General features: G+C 40.8%; 1 protein-coding gene across 1 annotated transcript in view; it reads left to right on the top strand.

The window, feature by feature from the left end:
• LOC147633029 (uncharacterized) overlaps positions 1–5,316 on the top strand; it is a 62,173-nt gene extending 56,857 nt beyond the window's left edge. The window contains exon 4 of the mRNA XM_086806027.1: positions 4,960–5,316. Coding sequence (XP_086662153.1) covers positions 4,960–5,028 — 69 coding nt within the window. The 3' untranslated portion in view covers positions 5,029–5,316. The remainder of the gene's footprint in view (positions 1–4,959) is intronic.
• The last annotated feature ends 16,772 nt before the right edge of the window (positions 5,317–22,088 follow it).

The following is a 22,088-nucleotide window of genomic DNA, read 5'->3' as shown; positions in this document are numbered from 1 at the left end:
CAGATATCCTCAGTGGGATCCAAGAGAGTGGGAGTGGATTGATGCCTTCGATCCTTTGAAAAACCTTCCTTTTTTCAGTTTCACTGTTCGGAATGCCAGGCTTCTCCTCACTCGACAGATGCATAGGATCCCTACTCTCAGGCCTCATTGGGAGAGCTATGATATTTCTCCAGTGATACAGCGCAGATATTGGCATAGACTTTGGCACTCATACAGAAGGAGCCAGATCTCTCATTTTGGAGAGATCAATTTTCGGTGTAGCACCTTCCTGTCCTAGATGTGCGGCAGATTTTGAGTCCGTACAACATTGTCTATGGGGATGCACCATTGCACAGTAGATTTGGGGTCCTGCAGCCCCAACTTATGGGCAAACTGAGTGGCCGAGCCATGCATGTGACTTGGGGGGCAGTTGCTTGGCTCTCCCAGTCCGGTCCGTAGCTTTTTTATGAGGGCAGTGGTACAGATTCTGCTTTTTTCATTCGTAGAGGTATTGCTCAGCATGGTTTATTACAGGATGTTCCTCACTCTGATTATACACCCCCTAGACAGAGGATTGACACCAGTTGGGAGATTATTGCCAGTATTATAGCATGGCAGATTTGGAGAGCTGGATGCACGGAGGCTATTGAGGGTGTCCAGATTTTGGGTCTGAGTGCATTAGTACTATATGGGGTGATATCATCCACACTCTTATGGCTACTTGGGCTCGCATTCAGGGGCCCTCTCGTTCTGTGCAGGCGAAGCGTGTGATATTTATGCGAGAATGGGACCATGAGAGAAAGGTTGCTATGCCAAGAAGCCTTGTAAACATTGTGAGAAAAACAACCAAAATGAGAAGGACTGCTTTCACAAGAAAGCAGAGGCCAATGTCACAGAGGAAGAAGAAGAAGAAACCTACAAGGAAGATGCAAACTTTGCAGAGTATGAAAACTTGTGGACTCAATGATCTACTAAAAAAAGGTGGCTTGACTACCAGTAACTCTACTCCAAGTACAGAACCAGACGTAACTTCTAGTGAAACTATGTCATAGACATAGATTAATCCAAATGAAGTGTATACTAGGATAAATCCTTGAGGGGAAGTGTTGGAGAACAAGCGTTATCCAAGACACCAAAAGCATAAGGCATGTGCACACTCTTGTTAAAGAGAGGATAAAATCCATAAAGTAACCACAAGGCAAAAGTCAAAGGGGCATCTACATCTACAAGAATCAAGGAGCTGATTTAGGGGGACCTAGAATTTAGGTAAAGGTGGAGAGACACTTCTCAATGGAAATAAGCAAGCATTTGAATCATTTTTCCTTACTGTTTTTCTGAGGCATGTTCTCTCTCTCTATAACATTTCATTTCATTTCATTTCTCTCTCTCCCTTACTCATCAAATGCTATAGCCATGTTCAAACCACCATAGCTCTCCTATTGTTTATCTGATAGTCTCAGCCCCGGATCCCAGGGAGGTGTCTGTCCTGTGTCTTTTGGGGGGCCTCTTGAGGCCCCTAGTCAATGTGGGAATGAGCGCCCAAGGGGTGGTCACTAGGCATCTTGAAGAGGGGTTCCAAATCAAAGGCTGGGGGAAGTTTGACTTGAGGTGTCCCCAAGCTTTGCTCAAGCTGGCTGCAAAGTAGTCCTTCAAGGAGGCAATTGGGAGAGGGCAAACTTGTGCATAAATATTGAGGATAACCCAGTGGGTTCTACCCTAGACAATGGTGCTTGAATCCAAAACTGAAGGGAATAACTGCTCACTGATTGAGATGCAAACATTCCCTGGTTCTCCTCTGGACCAAAAGAAGGGACCAGAAGGTGTGAATACGGCTAGGCAGGATTTGCAAACACGTCCGTGGTTCTCTTTTGGTCATCTGGACCAAAAGTGGGGATTAGAAGGTGTGAATATGTCCAGGCAGGACTTTCCCCCATCTACGGGTCTATCCTGCTTAAAGGTGGTGGTCTTGAAGAAAAAGAATGTCCATTGAGCCTCCGACCACGGCTCTTTGCAGCTCCTGGGTTATGAAAACAAGGCCTACCCATCCCATGAATATTCTAGGAGACAATCTGCATGGCTAAGGATGGGCGGAGTGAGTCCTGTTCAGCACCCCTCTCCAAAGAGGGTTTTCGAAGACGGTTTGGAGAGGGAGTTGCAGTCTCTCTGGGGCTGAAGCTGAGGTAGGTGAGCCCTGATCTTGCCTTCCATGAACGCTCACTCTGCTCTCGCCCTGCTGTATTGATACTCCAGGCTCCAACCATCACAATAAAGGTAGCGGTATGCCAATGTAATGGGCACTACCATTGAAACTTGGAGAAAAACGAAGAGGGTCATCTCTAGGCTCGAAGAGGCGAGGTTCCATCCCTGTTCCGGTTCTTTGATGCTCCTAGCTCCATGTGAGCCAGGGCTAGCAATGGGAGACAATATCAATGACGCACTTGTCTTCAGTATAGTGAGAGAGAGACTGCCTGAGAGGGAATTGTGGAGGACGCCGTCTCGCAGTTCTCCACTCGCTGCGCTAAGGGGGAAGGAGAAGACCACTGTTCCACTGTTGGGTGTGGCAGTATGAGAGATGAAAAATCACATAGACTCCAAGAGGGGCCAACACTTCCGAGAACTCACTCACGTCCTCTGGAAGGCACTTGAAGAAGCTATAGTCCATTGGAATTTGGCTCCCACATGACAAGGGGCTGGCCACCAGGGGACTTTGGAGGCAGGGCAGCCACTGGTGATGCTGCAATCGTCATCTCCATGGGGTCGGAGAACTAATGAATCAGGCTGCGCAAAGAACCGGACTGCTGGCATCGGGAAGGATCAGATGCGGTGGGAGGGCGGCCAGGCATGAAGAGGAGAGGCGGGGGGGGGGGGGGGGGGGTGGGGAGCAGTGGGGGTAGTTTTTTTTGTGGTTTGGGGGGGGGGGTGGAAAAAGGAGTGGGGAAGAAGGGGGGATCCCCTGCTCAAGATCCTTGGGAAACCGGAATCTGGATAGAGGGAACTGGGACTAACACTTCCGAGAACTCACTCACGTCCTCTGGAAGGCACTTGAAGAAGCTGTAGTCCAGTGGCTCCCACATGACAAGGAGCTGGCCGCCAGGGGACTTTGGAGGCAGGGCAGGCACTGGTGATTCTGCAATCATCATCTCCATGGGGTCGGAGAACTAATGAATCAGGCTGCGCAAAGAACCGGACTGCTGGCATCAGGAAGGATCAGGTGCGGTGGGAGGGCAGCCGGGCATGAAGAGGTGAGGTGGGGGGGAGCAGTGGTGGTGGTTTTTTTGGTGGTTGGGGGGGAAATGGGATCCAAGAGGAGTGGGGAAGAAGGGGGGATCCCCTGCTCAAGATCCTTGGGAAACCGGAATCTGGATAGATGGGAACTGGGACCTCCTGCAGGATGGGTGGGACCTGCCCAGGCGCCAAGATCCTGGTCCTTTGCTAAATGCTCACAACGGTTTACCAGTAATAACTGTTGCCTCGGGGCGCAGGGGGGGGGGGGGGGGGTGTGCGGGTGGGGGTGGTGGTCTGGCTCTTTGGCTGTTGACACCCTTGCCAGGGAGGGTATGCTGCCGGTGTGGCCGTCGGACTGGCTGCCAGAGGCCAACGCCCTCACTGTGCTGGGCATGGTCACAAGTGTGCACCTAATTTACCCATGTGCATCCCTAACCTTACCTTGATTCAAGGCCTCGGTCCCTTTCTAATGGGGCTTTCAATGGCAACACTGCTAAATTCTACACCAGGTATTCCCCAATAGTCATGACACATGCATCCTTATCTAAGGATGATACATCTGATATGTCCTCCTACTTAGCTTGGAATTGTAAGGAGTATAATCTATCCCGGGTGATCCACTTGAATATGCTACTCTTGAAGTCTTCTGTCTGCTTTTGGTACAGAATCATTCAACACCTTTGCCGTGCTGGGCCTGGTCACAAGTGTGCACCTAATTTACCCATGTGCATCCCTAACCTTACCTTGATTCAGGGGCTCAGTCCCTTTCTAATGGGGCTTTCAATGGCAACATTGCTAAATTCTACGCCAGGTATTCCCCAATAGTCATGACACATTTATCCTTATCTAGGGATGACACATCTGATATGCCCTTCTACTTAGCTTGGAATTGTGATCCACTTAAATATGGTACTCTTGAAGTCTTCTGTCTGCTTTTGGTACAGAATCGTCCTATATTGGAAAGTATGAGGGTTTTGGAACATCTGCCATTGTTCTTGCCACGTCAAGCAACTTATTAATATTTGTAGCTTTTGTTTTTCGACCTTGGAATGCTGAAGCAAGTCCTCAAAACCTCTGTGCTTGCTAATAACTCTGTCCTGGCTTATAGATCAAATTATTTAAAGAGAGGTATTGATTGGCATGGCTGTTAGAAAATCTTGAAATTTGGTTCTCTACCACACCAAACCATCTGAATTATCATCCTAGGATCAGCATGAATACACCTTACCTAGCCCTTTCAACCATGCCTAAAAACTGGAGCTAGAAATCCCTGACTAATAATGATGTTGTGATGTGGCCAACTAATGGCTAGGTTGTACTTTTGCATAAATATGATCCCAAAAAATATTTTTCTGCCTATGGAGATACTGAGATGTCAATGTCAATGTGCACCTTCGAATCTGTGTAACAAGAAAATCCTGAAAAAGCATTAGTCAAACTTTACACCGTGGTGGGTATTATTGGGTGTTCAACCCCTGCTATGGAATTGAAAATGGTTTTAAGTGTCAAAGTCTTGTAGGGATTTTATTTTATATTTTTGGATAAAACCATGCTATAGCAATCAAGGGACCATTTGATTAATTTGAGTATACATGTCCACGGAAGTTGCAAGGAGAGAGATTCCCAATTTCATGTGAAGAGTTTCAATTTGCTCCTTAGATACCAAAAAGTGTAAGCTTGGATGGATTCTGATCTTATGAAGGTGTATCATTTGACCAGTAAGAAAATAATCATAATATCATTGTGTGTCTACAGATGACAGAGGTTGCAAAGCTTGTGAAACAAGAGATTCAGCTTCGTATTGACCCAAAATATGGAGCATGAATCACCTACACCGCAGAATATATATTTGTTGTGGGCGATATAGCTGTAATTATCAATTTTTTCAGATGGCTTTTCAAGCTTTAGCAATGAGCCCTTTGTTTTAGTCTATTTCAGTTTTGAAGAATGTTTTTGTTTCATTTCAAAGGCTCCTGTAATATGTTTAGAGCAATGAGCCCTTTGTTTTAGTCTATTTCAGTTTTGAAGAATGTTTTTGTTTCATTTCAAAGGCTCCTGTAATATGTTTAGACTTCAGAAATTTAATATACATACTAACCAATTTTTGAGTCATGTTCTTTACTAGTGCTATTTTTATAATGATAAATCGTAATTGTAGTAATATGTTAAAAGTATGTAAGTTTTTCAAAGCAAAGTCAACTATATAAGCCATTGCCTTTACGAAAGTTCCATTTTTGTTTTTCATAAGTTGAAGCTTCCTGTTCCCAACTTTTGTCTACTCTCGCTACCATGGCCATCGTAACCTCCCAACTCCAGGACTTTATTGAGAGAGCACAGCTTTTTATGAGACGATAAGCAGATGCTAATCTTCTTTCATGAGATTGCAACAAACTCTCTCATCGCACAAAGATCATTTTCAGGTGATTCTCCAATACATGGACACCACAACTCAACCCTATTCCATGATCTTAGATAACATCAATAAAACAGTGGGTGCTAACAAACTACATTGCCTTCATTTTCAACAATGACCATGCGTTCTTATATAGCCTCAAAAGATATATTAGTTGTATTTCACACATTACCATACCCTAGATCTAAATCAACTATAGTGGATCTGGGGATCTGTTATGTAGGAGAGAACTTCCTCTCTTGGGAGATGATAGTGAAATTCTTCCTTAAAGAGTCAAATCTGATGGAGGCTTCCTCTCTAGCTAAGCAGGCCAAGCCTCAAGCAAAGGTCCATATATGATAAGCAGGGTGCAGGAGCCAATGGACCCTATGGTTGATGAGCTTGCCTTGGCAATACCTTCCAAGTGCAGATGTACAATGTTATAGAAGAAGAGTATGACTTGGAAGCGGAGGTCAAGGAGCTTCTCCTAGATTTGGATGTTTGTCACTTGAACTTAATAATTTTGAATGGTGCACAAGAGTTTCTATTGCTTGACGACATTCAAAAGGATTATTTGGACTTTTGGGAGGATGGCATTTACCTCACAAGTAGCTTGAGTACATGTCTATAGCAATGGAAGCCGAGGCATAAAGGAGCCACTTGCTTCAGTCCTCCCCTGCTATCAAGAATGTAGAGTCGTTCTATAATCAGATCTAAGGCAACAAACGTGATTGGAGCAGGAAGACGACTACTCCAAGACCTAATGTTGGCAACTCCTCTGGTGAACCAACATACATTCTTTCAAGAAGTATTTACTTCACCAAGTCAAAAATTATAGAGAAAGGTAAGGACTTGGTGGTAAGTTGAACTTCACACATCATCACTACATTGCACTATCAAAAAAATGTTATCTAACAAAATTATGATTTTGTAGGTAGCACTAACCAACTCTTTTGTATCAAGGTATAGAGGTAAAAGAAATGCTTTGAGAAGGGATGGTGTGCTTGCACACTACCTCAACAAAATGCCCTTAGGAGTGTTGCGTGTTTTCCATGCCAATTTAGCGGCCATGCCAAGGACAAGCTGCTTACATGAAAATCTTTAAGCAAGCTATTATATGTGAAAATCCCCTTTTGTAGCAATTGTCCATGTAGAAATTTGACAAAGCGTGCTTTTGCACTCGCCCCTCCACATCTAAGAAAATGCATCAAACCCTTACGTGTTGAGAAGGGGAATAATGCTCGAAGGTTGAATAATCAATTCAACATGTCCCAATCAATACAACATGTCAAAAACGTGTCTCATATTCTACTTTAAAAAAGGTGGTCATATACCATAAAACTTACGTACTCAGATTTTAGACCACCATGCCTTCAACCTAATATTGTTGCCATTCCAAACAAAGAACTCTTTTCCCTTAGTCCGTCGACCACTCATCATTGAGCATTCTCGAAATCTGCATTCAACAAATTCCATATAGGCCCCCATTCTTGCACAATGTCTGTCATATGCATGTCATCCTCAGTGCTCACTAGGTTTGCACAAGGAAACCAAAAAAGGGGTGCTATCCAGAGTATATCCATTTAATTCAAAACTTCTCCTCAAGGTTTCCACTTGGCTTGAGGCACCTCATTCGAACTAGACTGTGAGTGGTGGCTCTGTATTGTGCCTCATGCAGAATGACTACATTACATCTTGCGAGAGATCAAGGTGAATCTCCTTTCCAAGGATTTGTGGATGAGCTTATTTGTTCGTTGGTTGCCCACCTTCATCCTCTTGCCCCCCTTGGTCCAAGGTCTCACCCTACTCTTCTATGCCTTCTTTGATGACCTTGTCTTGATCATCTTCTCCTTATTGCTCAACATGAGCTTCATCAACTATGTGATTCGGTGGATTGAATTCGTCTTGAGGATTTAGGGTTGTAGAAGTAGGACAGTCTTATGATGCCTCGACATGTGTTTGCATTGGAAGTACATTCTTCACTTACAGTTTTGCCAAATGAGCCAGAGCGCAACCCATAACTCCTCGTAGCTAAGGCAAAAAGAGAATGAGTGTGCATGTGCAATTCAACATGCATTCATGAAGATATTGTCAATTGATTTTGATCGATCAATTTTGAAAGGTTTATGGATCTTAAGGAGTACAAATATCCGATAAACATCTAGAAATTATCATTTGGCAACTGACGTCAAGAGTCGTAGCATCGAAAGATGGAATAGCTAATGTTTTTTCACCTGGGGAGCTTATTGAACGATCACAAGCATAATGGATGAACCGCGTATTAAAGAGATCAAACGTAATTGTCCAAGAGATTACCTTTTACGGCCATAATCGCATGCAACCATCCATGCGTAAAGGCAAGATAAGTTGTCCCATAGAGTTCACTAAAGGCAAGATAAGTTAAACATGAGCATAGGAGCACTCTAGTGTCTATAAAAGATGAAACTTAACCCAAACATTGTTATGTTGAATTGTAGCTCAAAAGCATGTGTGTGTGTATATATATATACACACATATTATTATTTATATATGTGTGTGTATACACACACACATACACTGAGTGTGCGTGCGTGTGTGTACATAAATATATTTGTATATATGTGAATACAAATATGTATGTATGTATATGTATATATATATATATGTATGTATATATATATATATGTATGTATATATATATATATATATATATATATATATAACTCGATATTAGATAAAATGGAAAAATCCCAATTCTCAGCATGGCCATGTTTTGACTTAATAAGCACTTTTGATTGAAATTGGAAAAAAAAATAACTTGGATTTTCATGGACATTAGTAGAAAAAGTACTACTAGGTTTTATTTTTATGGTAAATACGACTCTCTCTCTCTCTCTCTCTATATATATGGTAAATACGACTCTCTCTCTATATATATATTTTTTGTGCACGACCACCCTTCGATTTCGAGGATGAAATCATTGTAGGAGGGGATGGTTTGCAATGAAGTAGATTTGGTTGCACATGTACATGGGGAATGGAACCTAGGCACTTGGGCTTAGGGTCATTTACATGTGTACTTTTGGGGGCCTTGGCTATATTAGGCACAGGGCTCATAGAAATTGTACCTTTTTAATCATATTCACTCTATAGACATCTATGTCTTCTTGGTGCTCATGCCCAAGCTTTCATGGCCTTCTTGGCTATTGCCTTAGGATGGTGATCCACACCCATGTTGTCACTCCATGCTTTGAGTGGCCAACCCTCATTTCTTGCACTCATGCTAACCTCTCTCTAATCTTCTCTCTAACACATGCTTGTGAGTGCGTGTAAGTGATTTGAGGTGAGAGGAGGGTGTAGTTCCCCCTCAGTGCAATGCAACAGTGTGACAACACTCGCACAGCAGGAGAGGGTGAATGGTAAGCTACCCATGGTGGTGTTGAGCTTGGAGACCTTAAGGGTTATAAGCTTGGCCATTGGCAAAAAGATCCTCAATGACATGTTGAGGTGAGTGGTTCTCTCGAAGCTATCTCTTAGTCTTAACATAAGTGGCATCGTTATGACATAAATTATAGAATGGTTCTTCCCATGAAGAATTACCACATTATAAGCTTCATAATGAACTTATTTTCGATAAGGATAAGGTCTACTTGATGTCTATATCAAGCTACAACCAAGAAAAGGCTACTGGAAGAAATTTACTCTTCTCCATTGTTAGGGCATATGGGGCTGTTTAAACCTTTGACAAAGTGTATAAATTTTTTTATTGGACGGGGATGTGGAAGGATATGCATTCGAACCACGAGACTTTGAGTTGATTAGAATAAACCCTCGCCTAAATATTTTAATTACTATACATTGGATAGCTAACAACTATGCCTAATGTGCATCACCAATCATTATGGCTTATATTATCATGTATTTAGTTGAGTAGAATAAACACTCGCCTAAATAATTTAATTACTAGCTAACAACTATGCCTAATGTGCATCACCAATCATTAGATTTAGCCATATGGCCATATCAATAGAAAACCACGAGACTTTGAGTTGAGTAGAATAAACCCTCGCCTAAATATTTTAATTACTATGTATTGGAAAGCTACAACTATGTGTCCTATGCTTTGGAGTAACCATTAATCTAAACACAAAATTTTGAGAGATCTTTAAAGTTATATATGTGGCCGTGTGGGCCATTTCCTGCATGCTTTCTAGTGAGAGAGCAAATTGGCATGTCTAGTTTTAAAAAATACAATGGATGGCGACCAATCATATCTACGTTATGATCAAGTTCAATTGTGTGAGTTACAACTTAGCCCTTCTTGTGTAAGAAAGATATGGCCATGGTGCCATTTCTTCTATGTAAGATATTTGCCCCGTGTCCATTAACAAGGTCTTCTTTTGCACAAAAGATATTGTAATGGTGATATTTATTTCATGTAAGAGAGTTGTCACTTTTACCATTGACATGACTTTCTTTTGTAAGAAAAGATATGGTATTTATCTACAGCTTATAAAAATTTTGACGATATGGCCATGGGGCCATTTCTTCTATGCAAGAGATTTGCCACGTGTCCATTAACAAGGCCTTCTTTTGTACAAAAGGTATTGTAATGGTGCTCTTCATTTTGTGTAAGAGATTTGTCAGTTCTACCATTGACAATACCTCCTTTTTTAAGAAAAGATATGGTATTTCTCTGGCAGCTTAAAAGAGACAAATATATGAAAAACAGTAAGCCAGCTTATAAAATTTTTGATTCACTACTAGAAAGAGACAAATATATTGAAAAACAATATGCTATCTTGATGCTAGGCTAGAAAGAGACAAATATACTGAAAAACAATATGCTATCTTAATGCTCAAAAATCTATGCTACACGAGAGTTCCTTTAACATAGGGCGCACTCCACTCATATAGACAACACATACGAGAGTCCTCTTAGAGTAGGGTGCACTTCAATGACATAGACAACACACAAGGGATCCCCCTTAAAGTAGGGAGCACAAAAGGAAACAAATTATGAAAACTCTTGTAATCGACAAAATTATGACAACAAAAAAATCCATTGATAGTAAATATATGTCAAAGACTAACACAAATATAGCTCATACAATATATAAAAACCACAAGTCTCCATTGAAAGAAAATCATGGAAATAGCTTCATTCATAGTAGTGAGATATGAGAAACACGTTTATATATTTGACACTTGTGTGTGATTGATAGCAGAGGTTGTAACTTGAAAATGGTAGAGATATGGGTGATTGCAATTTGGCCCATGATTGTATAGCTCAATATTGTTGTAGCCTATCTGTGGCAACCTCATAAATCTCCCGTATATATTGTGAGTTTAAAACTCTTGGCGCTGGAACATTCTCTGCACACAAAAAGTTTTAAGAAAAATCACTCATGCAATTTAAGAGGACGAGGATAATGAGAAAACTAGGATTAAATTTTATTAAAACAACCCACATATTTACACAAGAGCAACATGCATATTTATTAAAAATTGAGTGTTATCAATTTTTGCACTCATTACTTATATTACAGTCATATATTATGAGCATATACTCTACACAAAGTTATGGCCCCAAAGCCGTACTTAAATTGAAAGAGGTTTCAAATTGGTATTGAGAAGTGGATGTGGAGCCATAGTGGTAATATCTCGTGTGTAGGTAGGTGGGCCAAGATTGGGAATTATGGCCAGAGAGCCATATGTCCACATCTAGTGGAAAGGGAAATTAGACACAACATAGCCATCCCTATTAATGAGATAGGTTATCAACCTTTGGGAAGGCTCTAGGCATGAAGATATGGCTCACGTCCCATATCTTTCCTTGAGGTTGGTTTCTCATGCCTTTGGAGGTGGGTGTGAAGAAACGACCATCGGGCCATATCTCTTCCAAACGTAGGTAGCTCAAGAACTGGAGATATGGGCATGTAGCCATAGGTTTTATGGATATTGTCCTAAGGTAAAATCTCATCGGGCTATGGATTTAGACCCACAGCATAGGCTCTAAATCTAGCTCAAGGCATTAGAGGTGGGTAGCTCATGCCATGGAGACATGGAAATAGAGCCATATGGTTTGGAGATATGGCCCAAGGGCCATTTCTCCCTTTTCTCTAATGACTTGCTGATCTAGAGCCACACCTTCGTTAGATATAGAGAAAGATACTAGTTCATTTGAGGTGAATCATATCTCATGTAGAGGCGGGAATCTCTAGGTCTGCTCTAGATATATAGCCATAGGGCCATTTCTCCAATTTCTCTAATAGAGCCATTTCTCAAGCTGTGAAGATATGGCCATATAGACATTTCTCCCTATCTACTATCTACGGCTTGAGAGTCAAAACTTGAGGCTTAAAGTCTAGCGCTTGGCTTAAGAGTTGCATAGCCATGGGAGAAAAGATATGGCTCTTTGGCCACATCTAGCTTGATTGTGTAAGCATGGCTCTAAAAACTGGCTTAAGGTCCATATCTTTTCAAAATATTGGTAGCTCATGCCTCTAGAGGCAGGTGTCAAGAAATGACCCTTGGGCCATATCTCTTCCAAAGGTAGGTGGTGCAAGGAATGAAGGTAGGGCCATGTAGTCATATCTATATCACCCTAAAGCAATATCTCCTATTAATCTTGTGGGTTATGGCTTTAAAAGACACAACATGGGCTCTAAGTCTAGCTCAAGGAATTAGATGTGGGTAGCTCATGGCATTAAGAAATGTAAGTAGAGCCATATGGCTTTTGAGTCACATCATGGGGCTTAAAGTCTAGCTCTTGGCTTTATATGGACAGGTAGACATATCTTTTATGGATATGGTCATGAAGCCATATCTTTTATGGATATGGTCATGCAACCATATCTTTTATGGATATGGCCCTAGAGCATTATCTCCTCTTGATTCATATGGCTCAAGGCGTTAGAGGTGGGTAGCTCATGCCATTCAGATATGAAAGTAGACCTATATGGTCTACAGATATGGCCTAAGGACCATTTCTCCATTTTATCTAATGATTTATCTCTCAGAGCCATGCCTCCTCCATAGATGGTGGGTCATATCTCATGTAGAGGTGGGAATCTCAAGGTCTAGAGATGTGGCATCATGGTCATTTCTTGCCATCACAGTGGATAGGGCTTTAGAACCACAACTTGCAGCTTAAAGTATTGATCTTGTATATAGAGTTGCATGGCCATAGCAATGGAGCAATGGCTTTGTGGCCATATCTATCTTAGACTTTGTACACATGCCTCTGAAAAATGGCTCATGTTATTGAGGTGTTGAAGTAGAGCCATATAGTTTAGAGATATGGCCCAAGGTTCATTTCTTCTTTTTCTATAATGACTTATTGCTCAAGGGCCATACCTCCTCTAGCAATGGGTTGAGATAAATAGTTGATTCAAGGTGGTTCATATCTCATGTAGAGGTGAGAATCTCAAGGTCTAGAGATAATATGGCCATAGAGCCATTTCTCACCATTACACTTGATAGGGATTTATAGCCAAAACATGGGGCTTAAAGTCTATATCTTGTCTCTAGATCTACATGGCCATGGCAATGCGGAAATTTCTTTATGGTAATATCTAGTATAGCCTCTGTAGCCATGTGACTCTAAAAAAATACCTGAAGGTCTTTTCAAGAGAATGGTAGCCCATGCCTCTAGAGGTAGGCATGAAGAAATGATTCTTGTGCCATAGCTCTTCAAAAGGTAGGTGGCTCAAGGAATAAAGATATGGACATGTAGCCATACCTTTTATGGATATTTCCCTAGAGCACTATCTCCTCTTAATAATCTAGAGGGTTATGGATCTAAAGCCATAACAAGGGGCTGTAAGTCTAGCTCAAGGCATTAAATGTGGGTAGCAGAGACAAAACTGAGATATGGAAGTAAAGCCATATGGTTTGGAGATATGGACCAAGGCCCATTTCTCCCTTTTTTTAAATAATAACTTATTGCTCTAGAGACACACCTCCTCCAATGATGTGGCCATATAAATAGTTGATTAGAGATGGGTCATTTTCCATGTAGAGGTGGGAATCTCTAAGTCTGTAGATATGGCCGAAAGCCCATTTCTCCCCATGTACTTGGCCATTTCTTTAGAGACGTACCTAAAAAAATCTAACCATGATATGGCCCTAGAGCCATTGCTTTACTGACATGCTCATTCACCTCATTCACCATGAGTTCCTCTAAAAGCCCCATGTTGTGGCCCTAGAGCCATGAGTTCCTCTAAAACCCCCTGTTGTGGCTCTCATCCCTTTCCACTAGATATGAAGATATGGCTCTATGGCCATATCTCCCTACTTAGAGATACCCACCTCTAATTAACTATTAATCTAGCCCTATCTCTAGAGGAGGCAAGGTTGTAACACCAAAATTTATTAAAGCAAGGGGTGACATGGCCTCATGGTCATGTCACCAAATAGATATGGCTATATTGCCATATCTCCGTACCTTGAGATACCCACCTCTAATTAACTATTGATCTAGCCCTATCTCTAGAGGAGGCAAGGTTGTAACACAAAAATTTATTAAAGCAAGGGTGACATGGTCTCATGGTGGCCATGTCATCAATAGATATGGCTATAAGGCCATTTCTCCATACCTTCAGCTTTGTACTTTTAAAAGATATGGCCATATTCCACTAGAGAAAGGGGAGATATTGCACTAGTTCCATATCTTTAAAAGCTATAATGTCTCCCATGGCCATGTTTCCATACCTTAAGCCACCTACCTCTAGAAGAGATATGACCTAAGGGTCATTTCTTCACACCAACTCTAGAGGCATGAGCTATAAATCTTTGAAGGAGATATGGCCCTATACCCATTTCTTTAGATCCATGCCTCCAAAATCTAAGCAAGCTATGGCCATAGAGCCATTGCTTTACTGACATGCTCATTCACCTCTAATTAACTATTTATCTTATCCTATCTCTAGAGGAGGTAAGTCTCTAGCACCAAAATTTATCTTGTCCTATCTCTAGAGGAGGTAAGTCTCTAGCACCAAAATTTACTGAAGAAAGGGTCGAGATAGCCATATCTTTAATAATTTGGCTCTATGGCCATATCTCCATGCCAGGATCTACCCACCTCTCTAACAACTTGATGTAGACTTAGAGCCCGTGTTATGGCTTAGAAGAAATATTTCTCTAGAGTAAGGGGTGATGTAGCACTACGGCCATTAGTATCCTTAAAAAATATGGCCATTTATCCATATCTTGAGCTATGTACCTCTAAAAGATACGGCCATTGTACTATAGCAAGGGGAGATATTACACTAGTGCCATATTCTTAATAGATATAATGGCTCCATGGCCATGTTTCCATACCGTGAGCCACCTAGCTCTAAAACAGATATGACCCACATGTCATTTCTTCACACCCAGCTATAGAGGCATGAGCTAGAAATCTCTCAAGGAGATATGGCCCTACATCCATGTCTTTAGATCTCTGCTTAAAAAATCTAAGCAAGATATGTCCCTTGTGTGGTGGCCCTCCCGTTTGGGATTTCTATCCGGGCCACCTTGGTGCTTTGGGGGTGTGCTTGACCGCCCCGTATTGGTTGCACTAGGTGAGGGTTCTTGAACTATGTTTGATTGGCTATAGGCACCCATAAATCTGTAGCCTTCCATCTATGCTTTTATATATATTACCTACAGGTGGATAAGCTAAGTATGGCCTTTTTTCAATCATTTTGTATGTGGGAGTTTGTACTCCAAGAGAGGGATCATAAGGACAAGGAGGGTCAAATGTTGTTACCTAAATTAATGCTTGAAAAAATAATTGAGTCTTTACCCATGCATTCCCTTCTTTGATCACTTAGTCCTTATCTGGCAGCAACTCAAAGACATCCTCTCCTATAAATATATGCTCAATATTTTCAATTGCCATGGAAATGTCCTTAAACACTATGTACCTGCATTGTTCAACTGGCACCTCTATGGAAGTGTTAGGACCAGTTGTTTGTTCCTCTTCCATAAATGGTTCTTTCTCTCACCATCAGTCAGTATTTGGAAAGTTATAATCCTAATGTTGTTTTCCTCTTGGCACATAAGGCACAATTTCTAAGCCAATTGTACATTGTGAAAGGGCTAGATCTTCTAAGTGATTTGAATCTATAAAAAGCAAGGATAGGTTAATTTTTGTAACTTTTATCTGTATGCTACTTGCAAGATCCCAGAGGCCATGATATTTATTTTGCAACTCTTTCTTGTGTGCCTGCCTATGGATAATTGACCAAATCAACATAGACTCTTGCATCAGCATCTAAAAGCATATTCTTTAAATAGTTGTGTATGTTGTAGAGCACTTTGACAAACCCCAAGGGATGGTAAAAAGGTACCTTGCAAAGTGTTGGTAGACAGTCCTCACTTCTTGCACACCATACACTTCTAACCACCATACATTGTCTTCAATCCATGTTGAGCGGCTTCAAAAATTGTATAATTCAGGAGAGGAGCTGACAATACCAATGGGGGATCACTCTCATTCCATACCTATGTGAGCATAATATTCCTAGCGTAAGCTCTCAAATTGAGGACAAATGGATGCATAGGCAAGAGCAAATAATCTCTGACATCCTACACCCTATAATCACCAAAGAATAAACAAAAGGCTAGAGTGGGCACCTCATAATATGATAGATGTGACATTAAGGTCTGCATATTTGCCCGTGTCAAGTCTTGAAAATTTAACTACAAGGTGACTACTGACACATTGAAGTAGCTTTTAACTATTGGGTAAATGTTTATGGGTGCCATTGGTTCTGGCTGAAGGAAGTAATTGTCTGTCAAGCCAATATCTTAGATACTACAAGGCCTTTCTTCTCTGATTCTTTCTAGAGTGTATTGCAAGTTTCGTACCTCCTTAGCAACCACTTCCTTCCTACTTTCCCAATGCTCTCTTGATGAAAGATATCTTGATTGCCTAACATCCATTACTCCATGTTGGTGAAGAGAATCTCTATTTCAATTCCCACATTTTTGGTCTGAGTCTCACAATCGTGAATTAGGGTCACAATGACTGATGTAGATTCCGCATCAATAGCAAGTGCTTCTCGGGCTACTTCTAGGCTGGCCTTAAATCTCCAAAACAACTACTCGAATTTATATACTACCCATTGAGCATTATGTGACCAATTTTTCTTTCATCTGCTAAGTATTGAGTCGGTGGTACCTATACTTCTTCTTCAGGTGTATTTCTTTCTTTTTGGTCAGTAGGCTTGTTCTGACTACTTGGTTGACTTTCATGTGTGCTTTGGCCAAGAGTGGTTGAGAAGATATATATGTTATAAGGATAGGTTAATTTATTTAGTTCCTTCTTCTTATCCTCATCCACATCTGGGTTTTCAATCTTACCCTAGAAGTAATCATGAATACCTTCTGCTAACCTTATTTCTTCCTCCTCCTTTAGTATGGGGTAGTTGAGGTGAATAAAATCAAATTCCCTTGAACCCTATGCTTCTAGATTTTCTAAGTGGGTGCACAGTAGAATGTATAACTTCCATATCCCCAAAGGTTGGTAAGATTTGATATTTCTAATCTTTAAACAATTGTGAGACTTAGATATTTCTTTCATCTAAGTCTCACAATCGTGAATTAGGGTCACAATGGCTGATGTAGATTCTGCATCAATAGCAATCTCAGGCTACTTCTAGGCTCGCCTTCAATCTCCAAATCAATTGCTCGAATTTATATACTACCCACCATTGAGCATTATGTGACCAATTTTTTCTTACATCTGCTAAGTATTGAGTTGGTGGTACCTATACTTCTTCTTGAGGGGTATTTCTTTCTTTTTGGTTAATAGGCTTGTCCTAACTACTTGGTTGACTTTCAGGTGTGCTTCGGCCAAGAGTGGTTGAGAAGATAGACATGTTATAAGGATAGGTTAATTTATTTAGTTCCTTCTTCTTATCGTCATCCACATCTGGGTTTTTAATCTTATCGTAGAAGTAATCATGAATACCTTCTACTAACCTTGTTTCTTCCTCCACCTTCAATATGGGGTAGTTAAGGTGAATAAAATCAAATTCCCTTGAACCTGTGCTTTTAGATTTTCTAAGTGGGTGCACAGTAGAAAATGTATAACTTCTATATCCCCAAAGGTTGGTAAGATTTGATATTTATAATCTTTAGATAATTGTAACAATCTCTTACCTCATAGAGCCCGTATACAGTCATCCAAGTTATGCTATTAGCTTTATAATCCCTGGGACAAGGAGAATCAATTGATAGCTTTTTTGGCAAACCTAAGGGGATTAACTCTTCATCTTTTGTGAATTCAAAAGAATGCATCGAGACTCTCACCCATGCTCTGAAGTTAAGCACTATAGGATGAATTGGAACTACGAAGATGTCTTTAGCATTTTCTAGCTCCAGGTCATTTGTGAAAAATGGCCATTATTAATGTAGGTGCATTATGTCTAGACATCCTTTCGACCATCCACTCTATAACCTTATGTATAAGCGCAAACTCAAAATCAATTTCTTTTTCAGTGAAGGATAGAAGAAGAGCTGATGTGAAAATGATTGGGTTTGTGTAGGGTTTGTAGCCAATTTCTTTTTCAGTGAGGATAGAAGAAGAGCTGATGTGAAAATGATTGGGTTTGTGTAGGGTTTGTAGCCAATTGCTTGCATGATTTGCAATAGTATCTAGTAGCGTACCTTGGTCCTCGTCTCTTGGGGAGGACTCTTCTTCATTGATTTTTGCTAGTAGCTGAGAGGACTCCATCTCTTTGATCTTTTCTTCTACTTCTGCTTTGAACCTGAGGCATTATTTTTGTGCTCTTTCTAGTTGGGAAGAAAGTGCCTTCTGTTTCTCAATACTTCTCAGTACTGCATTCTTTTCTTCTTCCTAATGTTTTTACAATTGTGTGATGAAGTTTTCTTTAGCTTCACAAAGTTGTTTTTCCATTTAATATAGTCAGCCTCTGTGTGTTGTGTGATTCCTCAGCTAACTTGGCTTCTATCTCTTTGAATTGCTGTTGAGAGATGCTTGCTGCCTCCTGGAGCTGACTCCTTTCACTTTTCACAATGGCTAGCTCCTTACATGTTGCCTCTTTCTCTTTTTTCAAATCTGCATTTCTCTTTTCAAGTCGCTCCTTATCTCCATTAAGCTTATTGTAATTTGTAGCCCATAATGTAGATGTTTTTCTTCTTCTTCAAGATGTGCGAGGAGGTCAACTATGAGTTGATCTTATTGTTTGGTCTCCCTTATCCTTGCCCCCAACTTGGTAATACGTTCCTCCTACTACTTCATAATTTTATCTTTGTTGTCTACTTTTTGCTTATAAAAGATTTATGTAGTTTCCACTAAGGATTTCATTAACCTTAATAGCTTTTTACCTCGATCCTCCTGTGAATCCTCTCTTTCCAGTCCCAATATAGTTACTACTTGTTCTTGAATCATATCAACCTCAAGATCTTCACTGTTTTCAATGATCTTCTAAGGTCTTGTGGAGGTTTTTGCTTCAACTTGTTGGGTGTCAAGCCTTCATGTGTCCTCTTCTGCTCCACTTTGCAGAGTTTCTGTAGTTTCCACTAAGGATTTCATTAACCTTGATAGATTTTTACCTAGATCCTCCTATGAATCCTCTATTTCCAATCCCAAACAAAGTTACTACCTATTCTTGAATCATATCAACCTTAGGATCTTCATTGTTTTCACTAGTCCTTAGCCTTTTCCAAGGTCTGTGTGGAGGTTTTTGCTTCAACTCGTTGGGTGTCAAGCCTTCATATGTCCTCTGCTCCTCCACTTTGCATAGTTTCTAAGATAGTTGTATTTTCTTCCATCTCTTTGTCTTTTTCTTCTTCCAGTGCAGCTTCTGTTTCGTTGTCCTATTGTGGAGTTTCCATAGAAAGTTCTCCAACCCGGCTTTTTTCATGTGTTGGATATTCTATTGTGGGAGTTGGTATAATCTGCAGACCCCTTTCAACAAGTGCCTTTGCTGTTCCAAAGATATAAATCTTATGCAATAAGAATGGATTCACTATTGTGATATTGTGTTCTCTATAGTAAGCTTTTAAATCCTTGTGAATTTGAAAACCCCTATCATCTTCTTTTCCATCTACTAACATGAACACTGATCTTGGTTTAATTCTATTGAGTCTATCTCTGTACTTAACTTGCAAAATCATGCATAGAGCATGGCTTGTTTATATTAGCACTGGATTTGTGATGACATTAAAAGGTACTCCTACATTTGACCTTTGCCAATTTCTTAAGTACCTAGTCAAATCCAAGCTTTCCATTGTGAGTTTTGTGTATCAAGGTGAGGTTGGTAATTAGAGGGCTTCTAAAATAAGTTCTCTATCAATGGCATAAGGGAAAAGAACTTGCCAACAAAAGTGGAATATACGAATTGCATAGAGTTAATCTTTAATGAAGAGCCATGAATTGCTATAAAAGCAGGTCTCACCTCCAGTGGTCGAAATTTGATGAGATTTAGTAGGATCATTGGTGGTGATGTTGAATTGTTCCCTAGTACAAAATATTATAATAGCTTCAATTTACCAGGTGTAAACATGGCCAAGTCATGGTTTGCAGATTTTGTCCAATGTGTCCGGGTAGGACTTGAGTAGCTTTGAGAATGCCTTAATATTAGCTAGTGGCATGTGAGATTTTGTGTATTTGTAGGTTGTTGTATGGGAAGCCCTCATACAAATTTATATTATCATCTGGTGTATGTTGAGCCATCAACCACTCAAGTGTGAACATGGTTTTTGATTCTAGGGAAGTTTTCTTTGTTATCCTCCAAAGCAAACCTGGTTTTATTGAATTACTATTTATAATAGTCTCAACTAATTGAAGATTTGACATAGTGTAACTACAGGATGCCTGGTATACTGCTGTCAAACCACATACCAAACTGACTCCATCTGCATCCTTAAATGAGCAAGCATGAACATCTAATGAGATAGTAACATGTAATTTGCCAATCTATGCCCGAGCCTATATCAACAGCCCTATCAAACATGCTAGATATGCCCGTTTGATCTAAGGTCTAATCAATTTGGCTAGTTCGGTCTATGAAGATCAGCAAGTTAGATTCCTACAGGCAAACTGATATGCAGAAGGCCTTTGTTTTACCAGGCATGGATAGTGTGGATGACTCCACTTGTCCTATTAGGGAACTCACGAACTACCTACACAAACACTATGGTTGGGAGAAAGGGAGCATGGATCCTCTCAGGGAAGTATACCCACCAAGGATGGCTCGACCTCACTAGCTAGACATGCAAGGATGGGTCGACCTCACATGCAAGACCTATGCTCTACACTATCTACCATGCTATCTCACCACCTCCTAGCACCACAGTATCCCCATAGGCCACTCACTCACACCACACCCACCACTGACCATGCACTCACCTCACACACCCAGAGAGAAAGACAAAACATCACAAGAGCATAACAATGTATACCAAAATGCCGAAAAAGACTGATACAAGAGAGAATCTGTTGCACTAGAGAGACTGTGCTCCACTACAGAGAGAGTGCTCCACTACAGAGAGAGTGCTCCCCTTAATTCCTCCTTGTGTGTCCTCCACCTCCACGTACCAACCCCTCATCATGTTGTGTAGAGGGAACATCTTTCGTCAGGAAAAGGGATATGATTCTCAAAGAGGATCTCACCCTGCCTTGGGAAAGGGAGAGGGGTGTTGCCTCCATGAGTACCCTCGGAGTTTTGGCCATGCACGTCATAAGTGCCACTAGTAGTCGGAGGACCTGATGGGTTGGAGATGTCGGAGGGCATTGGCGGTGAGACGGCAGTCGAAGGTGATAGTGGGAGGAGTTACTCTTAGTAGAGTGTGGAGGACTTGGCTTCCTACCCATAGGTTGCCCACTACTACTCAATTCACCATGAAAGATTACCAGATTGTTTCTTAGTTGTGGATGGCTTTCTTTTTCACATAAAGTGAAAAACCTGCATTGGATATCTGAAATCCAATGGTAACCAAATACTCCCTGATCATGTTTGACCATGCTCTAGGTGCTTGCTTCAATCCATACAAGGCTTTATGTAACTTACACACAAAATCTGGCTGTGCATCACCCTCATAACTCGCGGTGGCTACATCATGTAAACTTTTTCTTACAAATCACCATGCAAGAAGGCATTCTTTACATCCATCTGATGTAAATACCAACCCTTTGTTGCAGCCATAACAATGACAGCTCTCACGGTTGCCATTCTTGCAATGTCTCTTCATAGTCAATGCCATAAGTCTCCACATAGCCTTTGGCCACCAATCTTACCTTATACTTGCTCACTAAACCATCAACGTTATGCTTGACTTTATACAACCACTTACATCCAATTACTTTCTTTTCCTTAGGCAAAGGCACTAACTCCCATGTTACATTTGAATCCAATGCTGCCATCTCCTCATTCATGGCATCTTCCCATTTCTTATTTCCAAGTGCCTACTCAAAACAAGTGGGCTCCAATTCTTGTATTGCTTTAACCATGTAAGCATACTAATGGGCTGCATATCCATCATATCTCAACATGT

The sequence above is a fragment of the Cibotium barometz genome, chromosome 12 (genome assembly GCF_041138505.1).
Source record: "Cibotium barometz isolate CiBa-2024 chromosome 12, ASM4113850v1, whole genome shotgun sequence".
In the NCBI taxonomy this organism is placed as follows: domain Eukaryota; kingdom Viridiplantae; phylum Streptophyta; class Polypodiopsida; order Cyatheales; family Cibotiaceae; genus Cibotium; species Cibotium barometz.
This window is presented reverse-complemented; position numbering and strand designations above follow the sequence as displayed.